Source organism: Trachinotus anak, unplaced genomic scaffold, assembly GCF_046630095.1.
Source record: "Trachinotus anak isolate AG129_WGS33_773 ecotype Australia unplaced genomic scaffold, CSIRO_AGI_Tana_v1 ptg000025l, whole genome shotgun sequence".
NCBI lineage: Eukaryota > Metazoa > Chordata > Actinopteri > Carangiformes > Carangidae > Trachinotus > Trachinotus anak.
In genome coordinates this window covers 10,601,213-10,619,751 of record NW_027273876.1, presented here as the reverse complement: position 1 = coordinate 10,619,751, position 18,539 = coordinate 10,601,213, and the positions used below count along the sequence as shown (strand labels likewise).

At 41.0% G+C, this 18,539-nt stretch overlaps 2 protein-coding genes across 4 annotated transcripts in view; both read left to right on the top strand.

The window, feature by feature from the left end:
• The window catches only part of rbp4 (retinol binding protein 4, plasma), a 249,499-nt gene that overhangs the window by 211,771 nt on the left and 19,189 nt on the right, over positions 1-18,539 (top strand). The gene's annotated exons all lie outside the window — the stretch shown is intronic.
• Positions 672-17,558, top strand: fra10ac1 (FRA10A associated CGG repeat 1). The gene is made up of 14 exons (XM_071461828.1): positions 672-786; positions 1,480-1,562; positions 1,832-1,924; positions 2,613-2,658; positions 2,876-2,952; positions 3,165-3,248; positions 3,466-3,550; positions 5,242-5,287; positions 12,423-12,536; positions 13,811-13,853; positions 14,721-14,854; positions 15,020-15,070; positions 16,661-16,745; positions 17,369-17,558. Exons 1-14 carry the CDS (start codon positions 769-771, stop codon positions 17,409-17,411), a joined length of 1,002 nt encoding a protein of 333 aa, XP_071317929.1. The 5' UTR covers positions 672-768; the 3' UTR covers positions 17,412-17,558.

Below are 18,539 nucleotides of genomic sequence, written 5' to 3'. Positions count from 1 at the left end.
GGATGAGAGCCACCCACGGCCCGCTCTTTCTAGCAGCGGTCTGTGACTGCCTCTCTTTCTTCTGTCCCACATTGACTGCTCTGGTGAGTTCAGTGGGTTGTGGAAAAGTCATGAAACACTGGGCTTCTGTTCCCAGACTGTGGCGAACTCTCACCCCTGTCACCTCTCGTAACCCGAGGACTCAATTATAGGGAAACACTCAAACAGCATAATACCCTCTTTATTTTCCAGCTACAGTTCCCCATATTGTCCTTAAGCGGAAATGAACGATATGATCCCAATTAATCACCAAGTGTAATTGGGACATTTGTTCTAAAATGAAAGTCAATGTTTGATGTTGTGCTCCTGTTTTTTTTTTCCCCAGGACCATATCCTGTGATTAAAAAAAAAAAAAAAAAAAACTTCATCTTCCCTCCAATAAATATTGAATAAATATTGACGGATGAATTAGGCTGCCCATGCACAGTTAAAGTGACAAAACCAAAGAGCTACCAGAGGCACCCCCTCTTTGGTAAGCCTCTAGTGATCTAAAGCGTTAGGTTTTAACCAGAACATCTTAATTTGAAATCACAAAGAGACTCCTGTGTTAATATCCATGCTAAAGGATACGAATCGGCATCTTTTCTCAGCAGATTATCAGAATAATTTATGAAGCTAGGCTAAACGTCATCATGCCGCGATGCGCTGTGCCGCGTCATCATCCGGCGACGGGCTTTTCATGTTGTAAACATTAGGAAGCAGCTGCCGGAGACCGAAGGGAAGAAACTCATGGATAATCTCGTGAAGGTGTCGTTTAAAACCTGCCCTCCTTTTTTCTTTATTTTTTTTTTTTTATACAGAGAAGTTTGAAAGAGAATTTACCGTTTCGTGTGTTTGTTTTTAGCCAGTTCGCATGAAACATTAGCCTAAAGATAAGTTAGCCGCAGTGTTATTTCTGGTAGCTGTTACTCCTGCTTTTACAGTTATGCTTAAAGCTAAAAGCAGAATCGCTTGTCGCACTTTGGCTGCAAGTTTAATGACGAAAGCTAAATGTATGTATATTGTCCCTCATGAATCAGCCTGTGACAGAGGCAGGACTATGTAAAGCATCAAGAAGAAAAACAAAACACTAGTGTTTTGCTTAGTGGCTTCTAAAAGCGAATAATAAAGGGTTTGTGCTTCTTGGCTCCTGGCTGTGTTTTTTCCTTCTTTCACACCTTCCTTTAGAGTCTCAGCAGATGATAATGACCTTTAGACAGCGGTACATAGTGTCAAATCTACTGTATTGTCAGCTTTAACCTGACATGTGTGCAGTGGAGAAGAATCTAAGAGACCACTGATTCCCCCGTGTGAAGTGTCACCGGCTGCTGTGCATGTTTCTCAGTGACTGTGTACAGAGGTCTGTTTGTGTGTCTAAAGGATGATGATGATGATGATGATGATGATGATGATGATCAGATGTGATTCCAGCCACACAAACGAGCTCCCGTGTTTCCTCAGGTGCACGGAGGTGGTGGCTATGACTCTGACTTCAGTGATGATGATGATGGACAGGGAGAGTCCTCACACAGAGGCCTTAAAAGGTAAAATCGCACAGGCTCACTAATATATTTATCACTTTATTAAAACATTTTTCATCTAAACTCACAGCGTTGGTTAGAGTTAGGATGTTAGTTAAGATGTTAAAATGGGTTAACAGCGTAGGAAGTCATACAAAGACTGATGGATAAACATAAGTGCTTGTTCAACCACCTTTTTTACTTTTGTCTCCAGTTGCTTACATTCAGACTTGGCCGGGCTGACTGCCTCATCCACTAACACAACTGTCTGTATTTATTTGTGCCTTTGTCAGGAAAAGTGAAGAGGAACTCTTACAGAAGCCATTCCAGAAAGGCCGGCACTCCCAGGTGGCTCACCGGAGTTTACACTGTAATGAGGTGGACAGGTAGTGTACAATCAATCACACTCAGGGATGCGAGTTGGTATGTTTTATGTTTAATTATGGCAGAGCTTGCTCCTCATGGCCATCATGTAGTTTGATTGTGCTTCCCAAAATGAGCGATATTCCGTCTCGATCACATGTTCACATTGTGATTAATGTGTGAGTTCTGGTAATATATAAGTATTGGCTATATTTAAATGAAATCATTCAATCAAATTGAAACTTTCATGTGCTATTTGTGATGTGTAAAAACAAGAAAAATCTAATTCATCCATTCCTCCAAATTTTCATTACTGCCAATTAAAACCCCCATGGTCCTTACATTACCATCCAGAGAAGATATTTTAATGGCAGCATTGATTTATGCTTCCAGTAATATTGGACCAAATTAGACCATAATTCCTTTGCCTTATAATAACTTCTTGTCAGTCCACTGTTGATCCATGTCTCAAAGTGTGGAGTAAGACCAAGACACTCAAAACAGAAATTAAAAGATTGGCTCAGTTTTACTCGGTTAACTCAGTGACAAATCACTTAAAAATGCACCCACTGTCATCACGTAGGCCAAACTCGTAAGATGGTTATTTACCCTCTGAAGTATATAAAGTATATATGGAGTATAAAAATGAACAAAGTATGCTGTGAACATTACCTAACATTTGTTTATCTGATTGTGTTTCCTGTTTTTCAGAGAGGAAGCCAGGAACAGAAGAGCCCACCTGATATCGATGAATGCTGTATCCTTTTTTTAGTTGACATTTTATTTATTTATTTTTTTTATTTTTTATTTTGGTTTAACTTTGAAATGACTATGGAATCATGTAACAATCCCATATTAGTTGCCTTCATTTAAAAGCATCAAAAGTAAGGGATGTGGAAATTAGCATTTTTTTTTATTTCAGTGTGCAAAAGTTAACATTCAAAGAGAGTTTGACCTTAAGCAGATGTTTCCAGTTTGAGCGACATAAGAAGTTTGTCGGTGACTACATACTTTATTATGGAGGACAGATGGCCGACCTCAAACGCTCTGCGTAAGCACTGTGTCTCACCGTCAAGCTTGACAATCAGTCATCTGCTGTCACTTCAACTAATGAGAATGTCTGTAACCGTAACAGATCATTGGATACGCATTTGCTTTCATATATACTTCATCACAGTTTATACTAGCAGTCATTTTATTGTAATTCTTCTTAAATGTGTGTTTGTGATTAAAAGCCTTCTTATTCATTTTTGTTTCCCTTAGAGCTAAAGACAAAACAGATCTGGACGTGCTGCGTGAGAATCATCGCTTCCTCTGGAGGGACGAGGACGAGGAGGACATGACATGGTGCCCATCAGTGGTCAACTATTCATACAAGCTGCTTCAATATTTCGTTTGCTTTTGATTATTGTTCTGTTTTGTTCTGAAAATCTTTGACTCTAAAGGAATTACAAATATCTGGAAAGTCTGAATCCAGAAGTAGCTTGTGTGTGGTGACAAAAATCTGTTAGTTTCAGATGAGTCTGTTTCTTTCTATCTGACTTCTGGACCTATTCTTTTCCAGGGAAAAAGAACTTGCCAAGAAGTATTACGACAAGCTGTTTAAAGAGTACTGCATAGCTGACCTCAGCAGATACAAGGAAAATAAGGTAGGATAAATGGATTTGTTGATTTATTGATTGATTTATTACCCAGTTTAAACAGAAACACAGTAGCAGAAGGTTTAGCTCGCATCAAACACCGTGACAGCAGATATCAAGTGGCTCGTGTTGCCTGATGGTTAGTGACTAGTATGATAATATAATATATAGTAATAATATATATATATAGTAATATAGAACATCTGAAGTTATCACATAAGTAGCCAGTTTTAGACAGGTAAGTGTAGGACATTGTAGCTTTTCTGTGTGTGTGCTGTGTTATTATGAGGTTGAGCCAGTGTTATGGCAATATTTAGACACACTGATAACAGTATGGCACATTGCACATAATTACTGTTTCTATTTATGTAATGTTGGCTTATTAAAATATACAGCGTTGAGTAATGGGAAAAGAAAACGCTGCATGCTCCTTTTATCTGTTAAGGACTATTATTAATCTCCCTGTAACAGCTGAGCTGTTGCAGCAGCAGAGGTAAAAAAAAAAAAACAAAAAAAACTGAAGTGAAGCACAAGTTGTCATGAGGTGAAAGTTAGAACACCTACAAAATGTACTGAAAGAAAATAATACAGTGACTATAGAAACCTCAGCCTTCCCAGACACCACTGCCAGGACTTGCAAGGTGATCCATTTTTGCAGTGGGCTCCAAAATGACACTAATTGTCCCAGTGGTGGCGCCATGAGTAAAGGTTAGAATTTCATAACCCAAACACTGATATCCACCACCGCTGGTCTATTTTCGATACAAGTCAGGGGTATGATGCTTTTTGGCACTGTGCTCTGTCTCTAGTGACCACAGGGCCTTTCTGGTGTGAATCCAGAGTTTAAATTGACACAATGTTAAACCAAAGGGCAGAGTGCTTATGGCTCCATAGCTGCACTGTTTGCTCTGATGGTGTTATACTTAAATCCCTGTCAAACTCATGTGAGATCTCCGGCTGTGATGTTTACATACATATGCCAGCTGTTGTAGGTAGATGATGCATAACACCCAGATTAAACCTTAATTATTAGAGGCAGGATAGTTCAAATTAAAAGAGTAAACAGCTCTGGCACGATAACTCCAGTTGACTCAAAATGTAACATGAGTCCAGTGTTATTCATTAATTATTCTGATTTGCATAATGATTGCAAATGCAGTGGTGAGTTGCGTCAGTCCAGCAAGTGTAGTCACATTTTGATCAGTAGTGTCGGGCAAATGAGGTGTGACAGCACATACAGATGAATCCACGGACAGAAAATGTGCTACACGCAGACACCGGCGAACACATTAATGACGAGCGCACCATCTGTGATGTTTCCTGTTCACTGATGCTTCATCCAAGCCTCTAAAGATACTGTACAAATGCACCCCACATTACATGACCTGCGCGTATGCAAAGTGGTAATGCACAATATTCTCATGAAGACTTGTGTTTCAGCTGTTCACACCTTCTGAGGAGCTTTTACAATTGGCACTTTCGGACCCTGAGGCACTGAATTCCTCCTCTGAAACAAATGCAGCCGAGAGCTAATGACAATTCAAGGACAGGGCAAAGAATGAGCTGTGGTGGGATTTCTTGAATATCACTTAATAAGCTTTATTTTAGGGAAAGAGTGTAATCTGTGCTGTGTGTGCGGCTGCGTTATTGTAAATGATTTCGCTGATTTACACGGATCTTGTTGAATGTGTGCCCAACAGTTCGGATTTCGTTGGAGGACTGAGAATGAAGTTGTCTCTGGCAAAGGTATGGCCCAGGCAAAAGTTATTTTCAATTTTCAGTTTATACATTTCTATATGTTTTTTTTTATTTTTTATTATTGCATGTACTGCTTTCTTAAAACACTATGATATTCATATGACCCTAATTAGAGAAACACGTAAAACATTCCTCTTAATTAAAGAATCACCTTAACTTACTGAAGGTATTTATTTACAGGTTTTTAGACTGTGATGTGTTCAACTAGACTCAGAACAGACAGAGTGCATATTCACTTTGAGTGTGCTGTTCGTTGTGTACTATTCTCTTACAATGCAATGCATAGAGGATGTGAAGCAGCTGTTCACAGCTGGAAAAAAAACAATAAATTGCAGATGGTGGTGAAAGATGTTAAAAAATAAAAACAAGTAATCAGCTTGAACAAAGGTTTGCAAGTGACATTCCAGTGTTTGACGGACGTCTGACGTTACAAGTATTGTGTGTTTCATTTTATTTGTGGATTTGTGACACGTAAGATTTCTCCTACCAACATGCTCACAAACAGTTCACACCGCTTTCCACTGGATGGCGACAGAGATAAAGACAAATAACAGCAGTATGTGTCACACTGTGGACGCCTCCTAACACAAGTCTGTCCTCATTTATTCTACAGATGGGCTTGTTTCACTTTGCTTTGACTCACTGGAATGTCGGAAAAAATCCTTTCAAATATTTGACCTTTCACCTGAATTTTCTTTTTGTTTTCTCGTTTACTCGTGGTAGCCAACCTCAGCAGAGTATTCATGCCATTCAGTAATCGATTCATCTGTTAATTCAGACAAGTGGTGGTCCATAGCTAACGTTTTCGTTCCCTGCTTATGTCTCACACCCAAAAAAAAAACCTCATTCTACCTTTGCACTTGTGATGCGTGCTGAATTTGAGTGTGCTGTTTATGGTATACCATTGCCTCAGCAGTTTGTCTGCGCTTTGATGATTACTGTATATTAATTGTTCATGAGTAGTACAACACCTCCTCCCTCTCTGCTGCTCCTTCGTGTGACAGTGACATATATTTATAGGACGGGCACTACCAGGAACTCACACGGTGTAAACCTGCCTTGACGGCTCATTGATATGCATGGAGACACACACACACACACACAAATACACACAAACAAACACACTCACTTCACATTTGAATAATTTGTTCATGTTTACATCAGTACACTCTCACAAACTGACACAGTGTGTCCGAGAAAGCTGACTAAGCCAATATATTGTTCCAGATTAAGACTGTGTAATCCTGGTCTCTGACAGCTCGCCCCCTGTAGCAATACTCTACAGGAAGTGGGATTAGATCGGGCTCTTCACTTTAGCTGTCACGTCTGTGATTTGTGTACATTGATGATTCACAGTGAAATACCTCTTAAGCACTATTAAGTGCATGGGACACTAACCACTCAAGTGAAATCAATACTAATCTAAGGCTGGAAGGTGGACCCAACATCCTCATTCAGACACACTTGGGAAAATTTCAAGTTAAAAGTGTTTGTGTTTCTAGCGAAAGGTGGAAGAAGTCTTTATCGTGGACTCAATATGACTGGAGTTTGAGCTCGTTATTTTCGCTGAGGTAGTTACACCTGCATTACATGTTGCTGGTCCAGGCTCGGGTGTAGTGCTTGTCAGATGAACACACTTGACTTCTGCTCACTGATAAATTAGATAAGACCAAACTTTTCCCAATGAGACGGATCCTGCGTCTCCTGCACTTCCACTCTGCCATGGGCACCTTTTTGGAAATCATCCTCTTAGCATCCCCTGCTCTGCGTGCACTTCGGGTCATGTTGGTATTAGGTAATGCTGACTCCTCCTCACCCAATCAGGTGGATTAAGAAGAGCACTGACCTTTCTTTTCATGGCCACAGTGTGAAACGGGATGGAGGAGTGTGCAGGGCCAAAAGGTTGAAATATTTTCCCTTTGAAAATCAAGTACACAAGAGCGGGATCACATGTTATCCTTTTGTGGGAGTCCTAGGTTTTCCTGCTTCGTAAGACATTCTTCATGCTCACGCTGAATCTTTCGGGCTGGTCTAGAAACAGTCATACCTCTGAGAGATTCACATGGACTCTTCCAGTCAGGTGTGAGGGAAGGAGAATCACCTCCTATAAACAGCTCCTATAAAGATGCCTGGTATTGAGTTTTTTTGTAAACAAACAATATTTATGTTTAAATTCATTGTTTCTTGAGGTCTAACGAACACGTCAAAGATATTTTATTCCACATAAAACATTTGCAAAGATGAGTTTTTGGTTATTGTAGATTTTCTCATCGTTGTTGTATCCATTTTGCAAGGTCTTCCTTACTTTTGTCGTCACCTTGCCGTGCTTCTTTGCGTGTTACTGCCACCGAATTTGGATCAGGGGAACAGCATGAAAGCGGCGGCAGGAATGTGAACACGCTCCTGCGTGTGCATATGCTTCCTTGTGCACCAATGGATGATAGAAACACATCAGGGACTCGCTTGTAAAAACGCTGCTTTTTAGCTCTAACAGCGGGCAAAAACTTGAAGCCATGGAACCACAGTTAATTTCTTCCTTTCTGCTCACATTACACATCAGCACATAAAGCTGTGATTTTGCCATATGTCATCTTTGCTTCCAATAAGGTGTCAGTATGTGAGACAGGATTTTGTAATAAGAGAAGTCCATCTCTGAGTGAGTATATTGAATGTTAAAATATGTTCTGAGTCTTGCCAGAGCAGATGTAAGTATGTGGTGAAAGACATGCATGTTTTTTTCTGTGGGTTTCCCGTGTGGTATAAATTGAGCTTTAGCCTTGCTGTCAGGAAGAGGTCAAAGAGCAGAGGTAGTTGAGGCCAGTCTTATTTTTGTTGGGCCTCCTGTCAAAGTAAATGGAGTACCAAAGGTCTCAGCTTATGTAACTTTCCTGTCTTTAAAAAATGGTTTTAACACGCTTGCCACCACACGCTCGCTTACAGTGGAGGAATCAGATTTGACCCACCTCTGTGTAACTAACACTGTTAGCTGGGGTGTGAGGCCACTCTAAGCCGTCACTGGGACATAACAGTTTTCGCATGCTGACCTTAGAGTTTTATTTTCTGTTGTCATTCATTTTTTGGGGGGGATTTCAGTTTGTGACTGAATTTTTACTTCACTATTCCAACTTGCTCTTGCCTGAGGTTCTACCTGTCACCTCTACTCCATTTCTCAGGTTCATATACAGCATGTACGCCACTAACAAACGATTGAATTTGAATATTGTTACATCCTGTTATATCCTGGCAGTTTCCCTTAAGTTTCTGTTTTAAGTCAAGAGAAAGTGGCCAGCCAATTTAAAGGCGAACCCATTCCACTAGCTTTAAATGGTTGCTTTCCTATGACCTGCGCTCCATCATTGGCAGGTACTTTATAAGAATATCCCGCTGGGTTCTGTTTTTCCAGACAAAATACTTCAGCTGTATTTTAAGTGTTAGATGTGATAGCTCATTAGTTCACAGCCTGCAAAGCTTTCAGAGTCGTCCAGTATAACAATGGAAGTGCAAATGCCTCAGTTCTTATTGTTTTAATGTGTTTATCTGTGAGTGTGTCGCAGAGTGCACATGGAAACGATGAAATCTGAATATTCTCAGTGGTATGCAGAGGAAGAGGCAGATGGAAATCAAGTATTTGGACACATAGTGTAAAAAAAACATAATCTCAGTGGGATGTAATGCTCCTTAGGCTACTTAGTTAACAGGACACAGTGGGAAAAATAAAGTTCCAAAATAAAATCAGCATTGAACTTCAGGCCGACAGCATGGACTGCTCGTCAATGTGAAAGACAGGCATAAAAGGGGTAAATCTGATCCAGAGTCAGGGGTGGAACTCTGTGGACAGAGAAGCAGCCTTTTGGTTGGCAGTTATTTTCCCAATATTTGAAAAATCTGCCTGGGGCACTGAGTGTTGATCATTTCCCACAGGCGGAGAATTTATTAAAGGTGGTTGACCCCTAGAATGGGCGGGGAGAAGGAGGCTGCAAGTATCAAGAATTGGTTGCAAAGCAGCACTGAAGTCTCCAGCTCAATAACTACTGCACATGAATGCAGCCTTCAGACAGACCTTTGAATCGGTCAGCACCTTAAGATCATAAAAAAAATCGTTTTGGGTGGGAGCAAATCAAATCTATTTGTTTGGGCCTCCTAGGATAGTATATAAGTATATTCTTAACAAGAATCTCCATGTAACTTTGAGCAGAGCCTGAACATCCCACACATGTTACTCACTAGCCAGCAGTTGAAGTTGATGATCGTATAGAGCGGCTTTGTGATAGGAATGTGTAAAGTTTTGCAGTCACAGCTGTTCTCCAAAGGCATGCCATTAAAGGAATAGTTCAACATTCTGGGAAACTGGCTCTTTTGCTTTCTGACCAAACCTTAGATGAGAAGGTAGATTTTGTTACCATCAGACAGACACAGGCTAACTGGCTTCCTCGCTGTAGCATCATACCATCCTTAACACACAGACATGAAAGTGATATTGATCCTCTCATCTAACTCTCTGCAAGGAATCAAATAAGCATATTCCCCTGAACTGTCAATTATTCCTCTAAATAAGTTTGCTTTCTCAACTGGTCTAAAATATCATAAATATTTCCACAAACCGGACATGTTAGGCCTAATAGCAGCAGCGCAGTCAGAATACCCCGTGAACTTAAATTAGCCTGTCAAATTCTAATATTTTCTGAAAAACAGACCTAGTTTTCGTAATAATGTGTTCTTTGTCAACGGTTATTTAGGAGTGAATAAAAAGGCGAAAGAGCACAGGCTCAGGTCACTGCCCTGCAACTTCATCCAATGGATGCTAATCATGCAGCCATCTGTCCTGTGGCGTATCCGTCTTGATCTCAGGCTGCTGGCGGATGGCATTAGTAACCATTGACGTAGGAAGACAGGAGTTCCCTCTCTTAACGGGTTTACTCAGCCAACCTGGTGCCAACCCTTTTCATGGAGCACGTGAGGCTCACCTGATGTGCTTGTCAACAAAACACAATGGCGGCCTTTTTTTTTTTTTTTCCAAAGATGTTCAACAGAGACCCATAGAAAAGCTTTTGTGTAGGGCTTATTTTGTAATGCAGGGATGTTGTTGTTGTGTTTTTAGCATAGGGCCTATGCTAAAAATCTGCCGTCTGAACGCAGCACCAGTGACTAAAGCTGTGCTTATTACCCTTCATGTGGGAAATTGTGGCGCCTGGGGGCAGAAAATCAGAAATAAGTGAAGAATAGTTTCCTGACCCTGATTGTATTTAGTTTTTGACATTTATTCCATCAAAGAAGTTGCCTAGAAACAGATTTCCGTTGACTCTGTTCTGTCAGTGTTGTGGTTATGAGTAGCTGGAGGGTCAGACACATTCACACTCTCTGTGTTGTAACCTTCAAATATATCAGATTCTTTTTATTCTTTTATATTTGACACTGACTGTTTCTCTGCAGCGGCAAAGGGATTCAGTACCTTGTTCAAGGGCGCCCAGTTTTGTGTAAGCAAAATGCATATTTTCCCGCTTTCTTTACAGATAAAAGCTGGTGTGTGTAGACAGAGTGGATGTATGTGATTGATTTTTTATTTTTTTTTCTGGGTGAGTGTGCGTGATGGAGAGAGTTAAGATGTCATTGGAGAATTTCAGTGCGATTGTCATTGACGTCAGTGATGATGGTGAAGACCAGACAGCATTCTCTCATGTCTCCAAGCACCGTTCACTGCTCATGGCGTCACGTTGGCACAGAGTTGAGAAGATGGACCTGCCCCAAGTCACACCCACATAGTGTCAGGAAAGACCAGCCATTAAGCATTTAAAGGGATTTTCCCGGGATTTTCAGTTTCCCTTTACTGTTTTAAGTATTTTTTGAATGTAGGTAGGTGAACCTATACAAAAAAACAACAAACTTCATTAGAAGTTATTGATTTAAGCCGTCAAGTTGTTGCAGTTTTTCTATGATAAAGAATTGGTTGATTCATTAATGAATATAATATTAAGCCACGCTAGTAGTGTAGCTCTAGGCATGGCAATGACTGTCATTCAGTAAGTCCAGTGTTTGGAATTCAGTGGTCCTGTTTGGAATACCGCTATCGGACATTCATGGTTCCCAAGAAATTTCAATTACTTTGTTGAGGATATTTAGAGGTGTGAACTTATTAAGCTGAAAAATATCATCCAGGAAAGCAGCCACGGACTTTGACATACAGTAAGCCATAGGATCATGGGATATTGGCCAAAGTCACTGGCTAGGTGTTAAGAAATAGAAAAATTGTGTGAAAATCTTAACTGTGTGGTGTCTTTTGGTCCAAAAAATAAAAAATAAAAATGCAGCTCAGTATTCTACTTAATTCTTAATCTACTTATTCTAGTTAATTGCAACCATAAACTCATATTTCTTCTGGTTTCTTTTATGTGTATATATATCAAGCCCACCCAAATAAATCCAGTCAACTAAACCTCGTCACGACCCAGGACCGGAGCCAGAAGTGTCTCTTTTTAGCTGACGTCACAGGACTTTAATCTAATACAGCACGTGAGGAGAAAGTCTGCCTAATGGCCCTAGTGGCTGGAGGCCACGACGACCAGCGTCACCTCACCTGAATTTTTACATAGTCTTGTTCATGAAGCAGGTGAGGGCAGGCGTCACTTTCCTCTCGTCCCTTTGCCAAGAATGAACTGCTCTGACGCACTCGCTCCCCCTGCTACAATCTGGAGGAACCCCAGAGACCAGATCAGTGCCACCTTAAGCTCCTCTAGGGATAATAAGCAGGCTGTGCAGCAGCTGGAGGGAGGCCTGAGGAGATGAGGCGAGGTGAAGAAAGGGAGATGAGACAGAGCAGTGGGATAAGGAGGAAGGGGTGCAGAGCAAAGAGCAAGGGGGGGAGGGTGGTGAAGGAGAGCAGCGGTGTTTGGAGCTTGCCTGACAGAGTCTGAAGTGTTGGGAGAGTTATACTCTGAATTTCTCAATCGTGAAATAAAACATTTTCCTTTTTCAGTTACATTTTCTCGTATCGACTGTGCTGTGCTCTTTCAATTCTTTGCACGCAAGAATATTTGTACACTCACTGTCAGGACTCTTTGCTTAATGTATTATCAACATGGAGTTTAAATGTGTGTGTGTACAGTTCACGTTCTCACTGATCTTCCAGGTCAGTTCCAGTGTGGAAACAAACGTTGTGAGAAGCAGGAAGGCCTTAAAAGCTGGGAGGTGAATTTTGCCTACGTGGAACACAGCGAGAAGAGGAATGCACTGGTCAAACTCAGTAAGCCAAAAGACAAATTATCCTTCCATTTTCTCTGCTTTTTCATATTAAAAACTGTGTTTGTGTGTATGCATGTAAGCCGGTATGTGTGGCCGTGGCCTGGTGGGGTTTCCGGTCTAAGACCCGGCTCATAATAATCCTCCTTCAGGTATCATACTGCAGAAAATCCTGTTAGAATAATTACTGTAATTGGAGGGCCCACCAGTCATAGTCAGCTCAGTCAAGCAGGAAATGGCAGGCTCTTTTAACAAGCTAGTGCAACAGGTCACATCCCGACATGTCGTTGCTCCTCATTAATAAGAAAAAGTGTTTCCAAACTTGCAGTAATCCTTAATCCAATGTTATGACAGTAATGAAACATAATCTGGGAACCCTTCAGCACGAACTTGGTAAGATGCAGTAGAGAAATGTGAAAGATAAGGGTGACGTTGCTATGATTTAACAAAGATAAATTAATGGATGACTTTCTTAAAACACATAAGCATTTGAATTTTTACGTTTTAAACCGCTTCCATGAGCAGCGTGCTATTTTAAACAATAGAAATTGTATTTGAGAGTGAAACAGGAGTTCCACAGAGTTCCTTCCTTGGTCCCCTTCTCTTTGGTTTATACACATGTTATTTATTTATGTCATGGAGCAGGTTTCCACGTCTATGCTTATCATGCTGTTACATATCAGTCATGTATCAGGTTGAATCATTTTCTCAGTTTACATTTGGTTGTAGCTGCAGTTAGATTGTGCAGGAGCAGGAATTGAAACTGAAACTTAAAGTACTATTTAACGCTTAACAGGAAGATAAAGACAATGTGCTTTTCATTCAGGGATTTCTGTCCATAAAAGAAACATAAATACTGAATGAAATAAACTGCCCCATGCTGAGCTTGGACCTAATTAAACTCTTTGCAAAGGTTTTATGAGGAAGAAAATACATTCAACACATTTGTTAGGCCCCAAGGACACACAATCTGTTTTGGTGAGAAATACTGAATGTAAACAGAACTAGGAATGTTTACAAGCAAGCGACCAAGGGCCATGTTCATTTCAGTGTATTTCATCCCCTAAATGCTTTACAGAAGTGGTTGAAATACAGCAGCCTACTCTGATTCCAGCTGTAGCTTAAGCTTCGTGTCCCCGTTCACCAACATTACAATTAAGCTGTGCAAGAATGAATGCTACAGCACCCTGGTAATAATAATAATAATCATAATGATAATAATAATGAAGCCATGTCTTCCTCCACCACCATGATGATTCCATGTTGTTTCTGTTCCAGGACTCTGCCCCGAATGTTCCTTCAAACTCAACTACCATCACAAGTAAGCCAGCCCACCTTTTACCCTCGATGCATTTCTGCATTAAAAATGTAGGGATGAGTGATTTCAGAGATTGTAGAAAGTGAGCGCTCGTCAGCTAAAAGTAGGGCAAGTCACCATGGATAGTCAGCACACATTATTTTTGCAGGAGTTTAGAATTCAAATCACAATTCACGTCTCCTGACCGACCTTCTTATAAAGAAGTGTATTTTATGGCTCTGTATCAGTGAGAGCTGTGGCCCGAGGCATCATGTTTTCAGGTTATCCATCTGTTCATCCCATTCTCAAGACCGTGATATTTCAGGAACACCTTGAGCGAATTTTTAAAAAATTTGGCACAAACTTGGATTGAACTGATTAGATTTTGGTGGTCAAAGGTCACTTACAGAACACATTTTTGGCCATGACTGAAGGATTCATACGCTAACTATGCCAAAATACACTCAGTGCCTTTTCTTCAATTCCAATTCAAAAGCAACTTGACTGCTGGGCACAGGCATACAACCGCAATTCTAGTGTCACAATGTTTTGATCTTCATAAGTGGAATCTGGACACAAACCGTGTGTAATAATGTACCCTGAGCTGGTCCGGGTGGAAGTATGAAGTGAGATGACTGGAATCAGAAAAAACTCCAGCGTTAAATGGATGAAGCCAGGTCTTTCAGCTGTTCTGTTGCGTGTTTCTAGCAGATGTCATATCAAAAGGCAGAGAGAGTCTATACCCTTTTAAGACTTCAGCCAAGATTCAGTGATGCACCTCTGAAAGCGCCTCTGGCCGTGAATGGGTTTCACTTTGTGTTTTGAGAAGTGGCATAGCTGGCTGCTTTATATTCTAAATACAGTTTGGTCAACTTGTGATTCTGTTTGTAGGAGGAAAGAGGTAAAAGCAAAGACAAAGACTAAAAGGTTATCGGAGGAGAACCGGGGGCCTCCATGCAAGAGGAAGAGGAAGGGGTCGTCTTCACATTCCAAGAAGCACAAACACAAACACAAGAGGCGCAGAGGTAAGACTCCTCTCAACATGTCCCATTAGTTACAGCAGTAATCTCATCAGATGGGAACAACCTGTGGGAGCTCCCTTGTTCCCAATAACTCCCAATTTTCTTGTGTTTGACATTATTTTGTATTTTCTGATGAGTCCCGTTTGATTAAAACATCTTATTTTACAGATCACTCCACCTCTTCCAGCAGCTCAGAGGAATTGCTGAACTCGGACAAGGGTAATGTTCATAACTCCCTCACACACACACACACACACACACACACACACACACACACACACACACACATACTTGTACTTCTATCTTTGTAAGGACACTCATTGACATAATGCATTCCCTAGCCCCTTACCCTAACCTTAACCATCACACCTGAGTGCCTAACCCTAACCCTGAACCTAACCTTAACCTAAACCTAATTCTAACCATAACTCTAAAACCAAGTCTTAACCCTCAAAATGTAATTTTAAGGTGGACTGGCCAAAATGTCCTCACTTTCCCAAAATGTCCTCACTCTGTTAGTAAAATACTTTTTTTGGTCCTTACTATGTAGCAAGTGCAAGTACACACACACATACACACACACAGAAGTACCTCCCCCATTTCAAAATACACACACACATTGCACAGTTTATGATCTACTCTCCTGGGCCTCCAGGCCATGACACTCCTCCAAACGCCTGCAGTGAAAACATCCTGACAATCCTTTCTGGAAACACATCCATTGGCTCTGTGTTCAGCTCTGTCTGGTGTTTCTCAGGTCTCTTTCTCACCATTGCTCCCAACTTTTTTTTTCTCGTGTCATTTTTCTCTTCACTGTGAGCAACATGAAATGAAGTATGTCTTTGCCCCTGTGACGATGTTCTGTTTATTCCAGGGACTGGACGGATGTAGGGATGGATGTGTGGGTGGGTGGATGGGTGAAGATGTACACAAAAACAGACTTTGTCTGTCCAGAGGTTATGTCAGTGGGTTCAACATGCATTGGAATTCATACACAAACACATTTGTTGTCTCAGTCACACATATTTGAAGCAGTGGACAGCTGAGCTTGAGTAGGAATCTTAGAACCTCATGTAATCAGGTTCAGGTAAGGTTAGGGACTTTATCCTGGAAACTGAAGGCTGCTTTTAATAGGGCCACATCCAAACCTAACCCATATCTTTTGTTTTGCACAATGTTATCTGGTTTGGCCCTGGCTGGATTAAACCGTTAATAAGCAAAAATATGCTAATGGGCCCCTGTTGACCTTCCACATCTGGCCTTCATTGCATTGTTTATGAACCCTGTTGCCTTCAAGTTACCATCCAGAACTGTGCACTCAGGAAACTACAAATGCAAGGTTTATCAGAGGACCTAGAATTCCTCTGCTGAAATACTACCAGCCCTCAGGTTTTTACTTTGACAGTCAATCTGAAGTATTTTGATTTAAGAAGCTATTTAGGATTTGGCACCTTATGAGAACATTATAGACCCAAATAATGAATGTTTTTAAAGTACAATCTGACACAGAGCCACAAAGTAAAACTGGCCCCTGGGTGTCTGTGGCTCCAGATCAGTTGCTCACTTTGCTCAGTTTGTCGCTGTTCTGGAAACATTAAATTTGTCCATCACAAACTATCCACAAATGTCTCTCTCAATAAGACGAATGCATGAATCATGCTGGATTCATTCATAGATATACAGTACAACACCTAGATTTATAGTCTGAACTTCACTGATTGGTCAAGCTATATATGTGACTCAGCTGCCAATTGGCTGCTTCCTGATTTACAATTCAGTTTGCGTGACAGCTCTCTGAAACTCTCCTAGACTCTGAAGCTGAGGAATTGCCAGAGGGTCAATCAGAAGCTGACCACTGGCGAGGACCCGCCCCAGCCGTGGAGGAAAAGTCAAGGTGAGATTAGCAGCCAATGTTCATATTAAATCACACCCAGTAAGCTGCTGTAAAACCACCACAGGCCGTCTTCACCAATTAGCCTACACAGGTTACTGATCTCTACATAGCACAGGATGTAGACCACTTAGATACCCCACACAAAGCTGTCCTGAACAGTCAGGGAAGTGACTAAACCTTTAATCTGACATTTAGATTTCTGCTCTCAGATTTTACTGCAAAGGTCAACAGTAAGCACATCAACCATATGAGCAAAGCTCTTGACCTCAGGACAAAACACATTTGATAATATGATGGCGGCACTTCTGACCCACTGCACTGGACACATAATTTGTGTAATGATAAATATGTTTGAGTTGGATTTCATGCTTCGTTTCCTTTTTACTCGCACAACACAATCATCATGATTGAAAGAAATGCTCTACATTCAGAGCTGCTCCTGTGTTTCACTTGCCGAAGACGGCAGGTAAATTAGGTGCTTGTTTGTGTAGTATTCCGCATCGATAAAAGCTGAGTGCTAACACAGCGAGAGTTGGGCCAACCAGAGAAAGCACGTAACCGTCTGTGTCAAAACTGTGCATGGCAGGAACTAACATTTCTGTGATTTTTCTTTATCTGTTTAGGGAGGAGGAGTTTGATGAGTACTTTGAAGACATGTTTCTCTGACTCTGCCGGGTTCAGTGGAAACCCTGCTGTGACGACGCTTCCTTTTTGCGCGCCACTGACATTAAGCCTGTTCTGTTCTGTCTTGTGTGCATGTTGTGTTGTTTGACTTTATGTTTCATTACAGAAATAAACACAATGTTTACCCTGTGCCTGTCAAAGTCTTTGATTCACACGCCTGTCACAGTCTCCGCTTCAATCTCACCACAATCTCTGCGGAAAATAAATGAAAATAGTCATTTGTGCTACTGGCATGACTGTAGGGATGGCAGTGTGTGTCACATTGAAGTTGATCCTGGGATGAAATAAAATTACTTTAGTGATGCCGTAACTTTACAACATTGAGTCAAAAATGTGTCCAATACTTTGGTTAATGACAAATATTATTTATTATTTTAATTAATTAGCAAGTGTTAGCTGCTAACATGCTGACGGTGGAATGGTTAGCACGTACCTGCTAAACATCAGCATGTTACCATTATTACCATTGTACCGTGTTAGCATGCTTATGTTAGCGTTTAGCTCTTAACACCACCGTGCAGTCTCACAGAGCCATTGGCGTGGACGTAGACTCTTGTCACAATTCTCTAAACGCATGTTTATGTTACTTCTCATGAATTCAATCTGCACTATAGTGGATGCATTTTCCACTGTAGTACGCCTTCTTGCACGAGTAAAGTTTCAATGAAATAGCGATCAGTGGTTACACAAAAGAGTCAGGCAGTCTGTTCTGACTGAAAGACAACAAGGATTAGCTTGATGTCCCTCTGGCCAAGGGCAGATTGAAGCACTGCCTTGACTTGGACTTGCAGAGGAGGAAACTGGGAGATTATAGACCTTGGCTTAAATAAAGGCAATTACTATACCTCTTACTGCTCTGTCTCTGTCTCGCTTGAACGTCCTTCGCTGCTTTCTCAGGAGAAGTCATTGACTGTGCGATTGATGGCAGTGTAAACTAGCAGGTGGTTAAGTGGAATAGAAAAAACAAAAATAAATAAATTTTAAAAACTGGTCCACTGAGCAGTAATAGTTTGTTGTTTTTCGAGTGGAGGTGGGGATGATTTGGCCCCGGGCTATAGTTGTAAACTTTTCCTTACAACTATCCTGGGAGGAATTTTTAAATCTCAAATA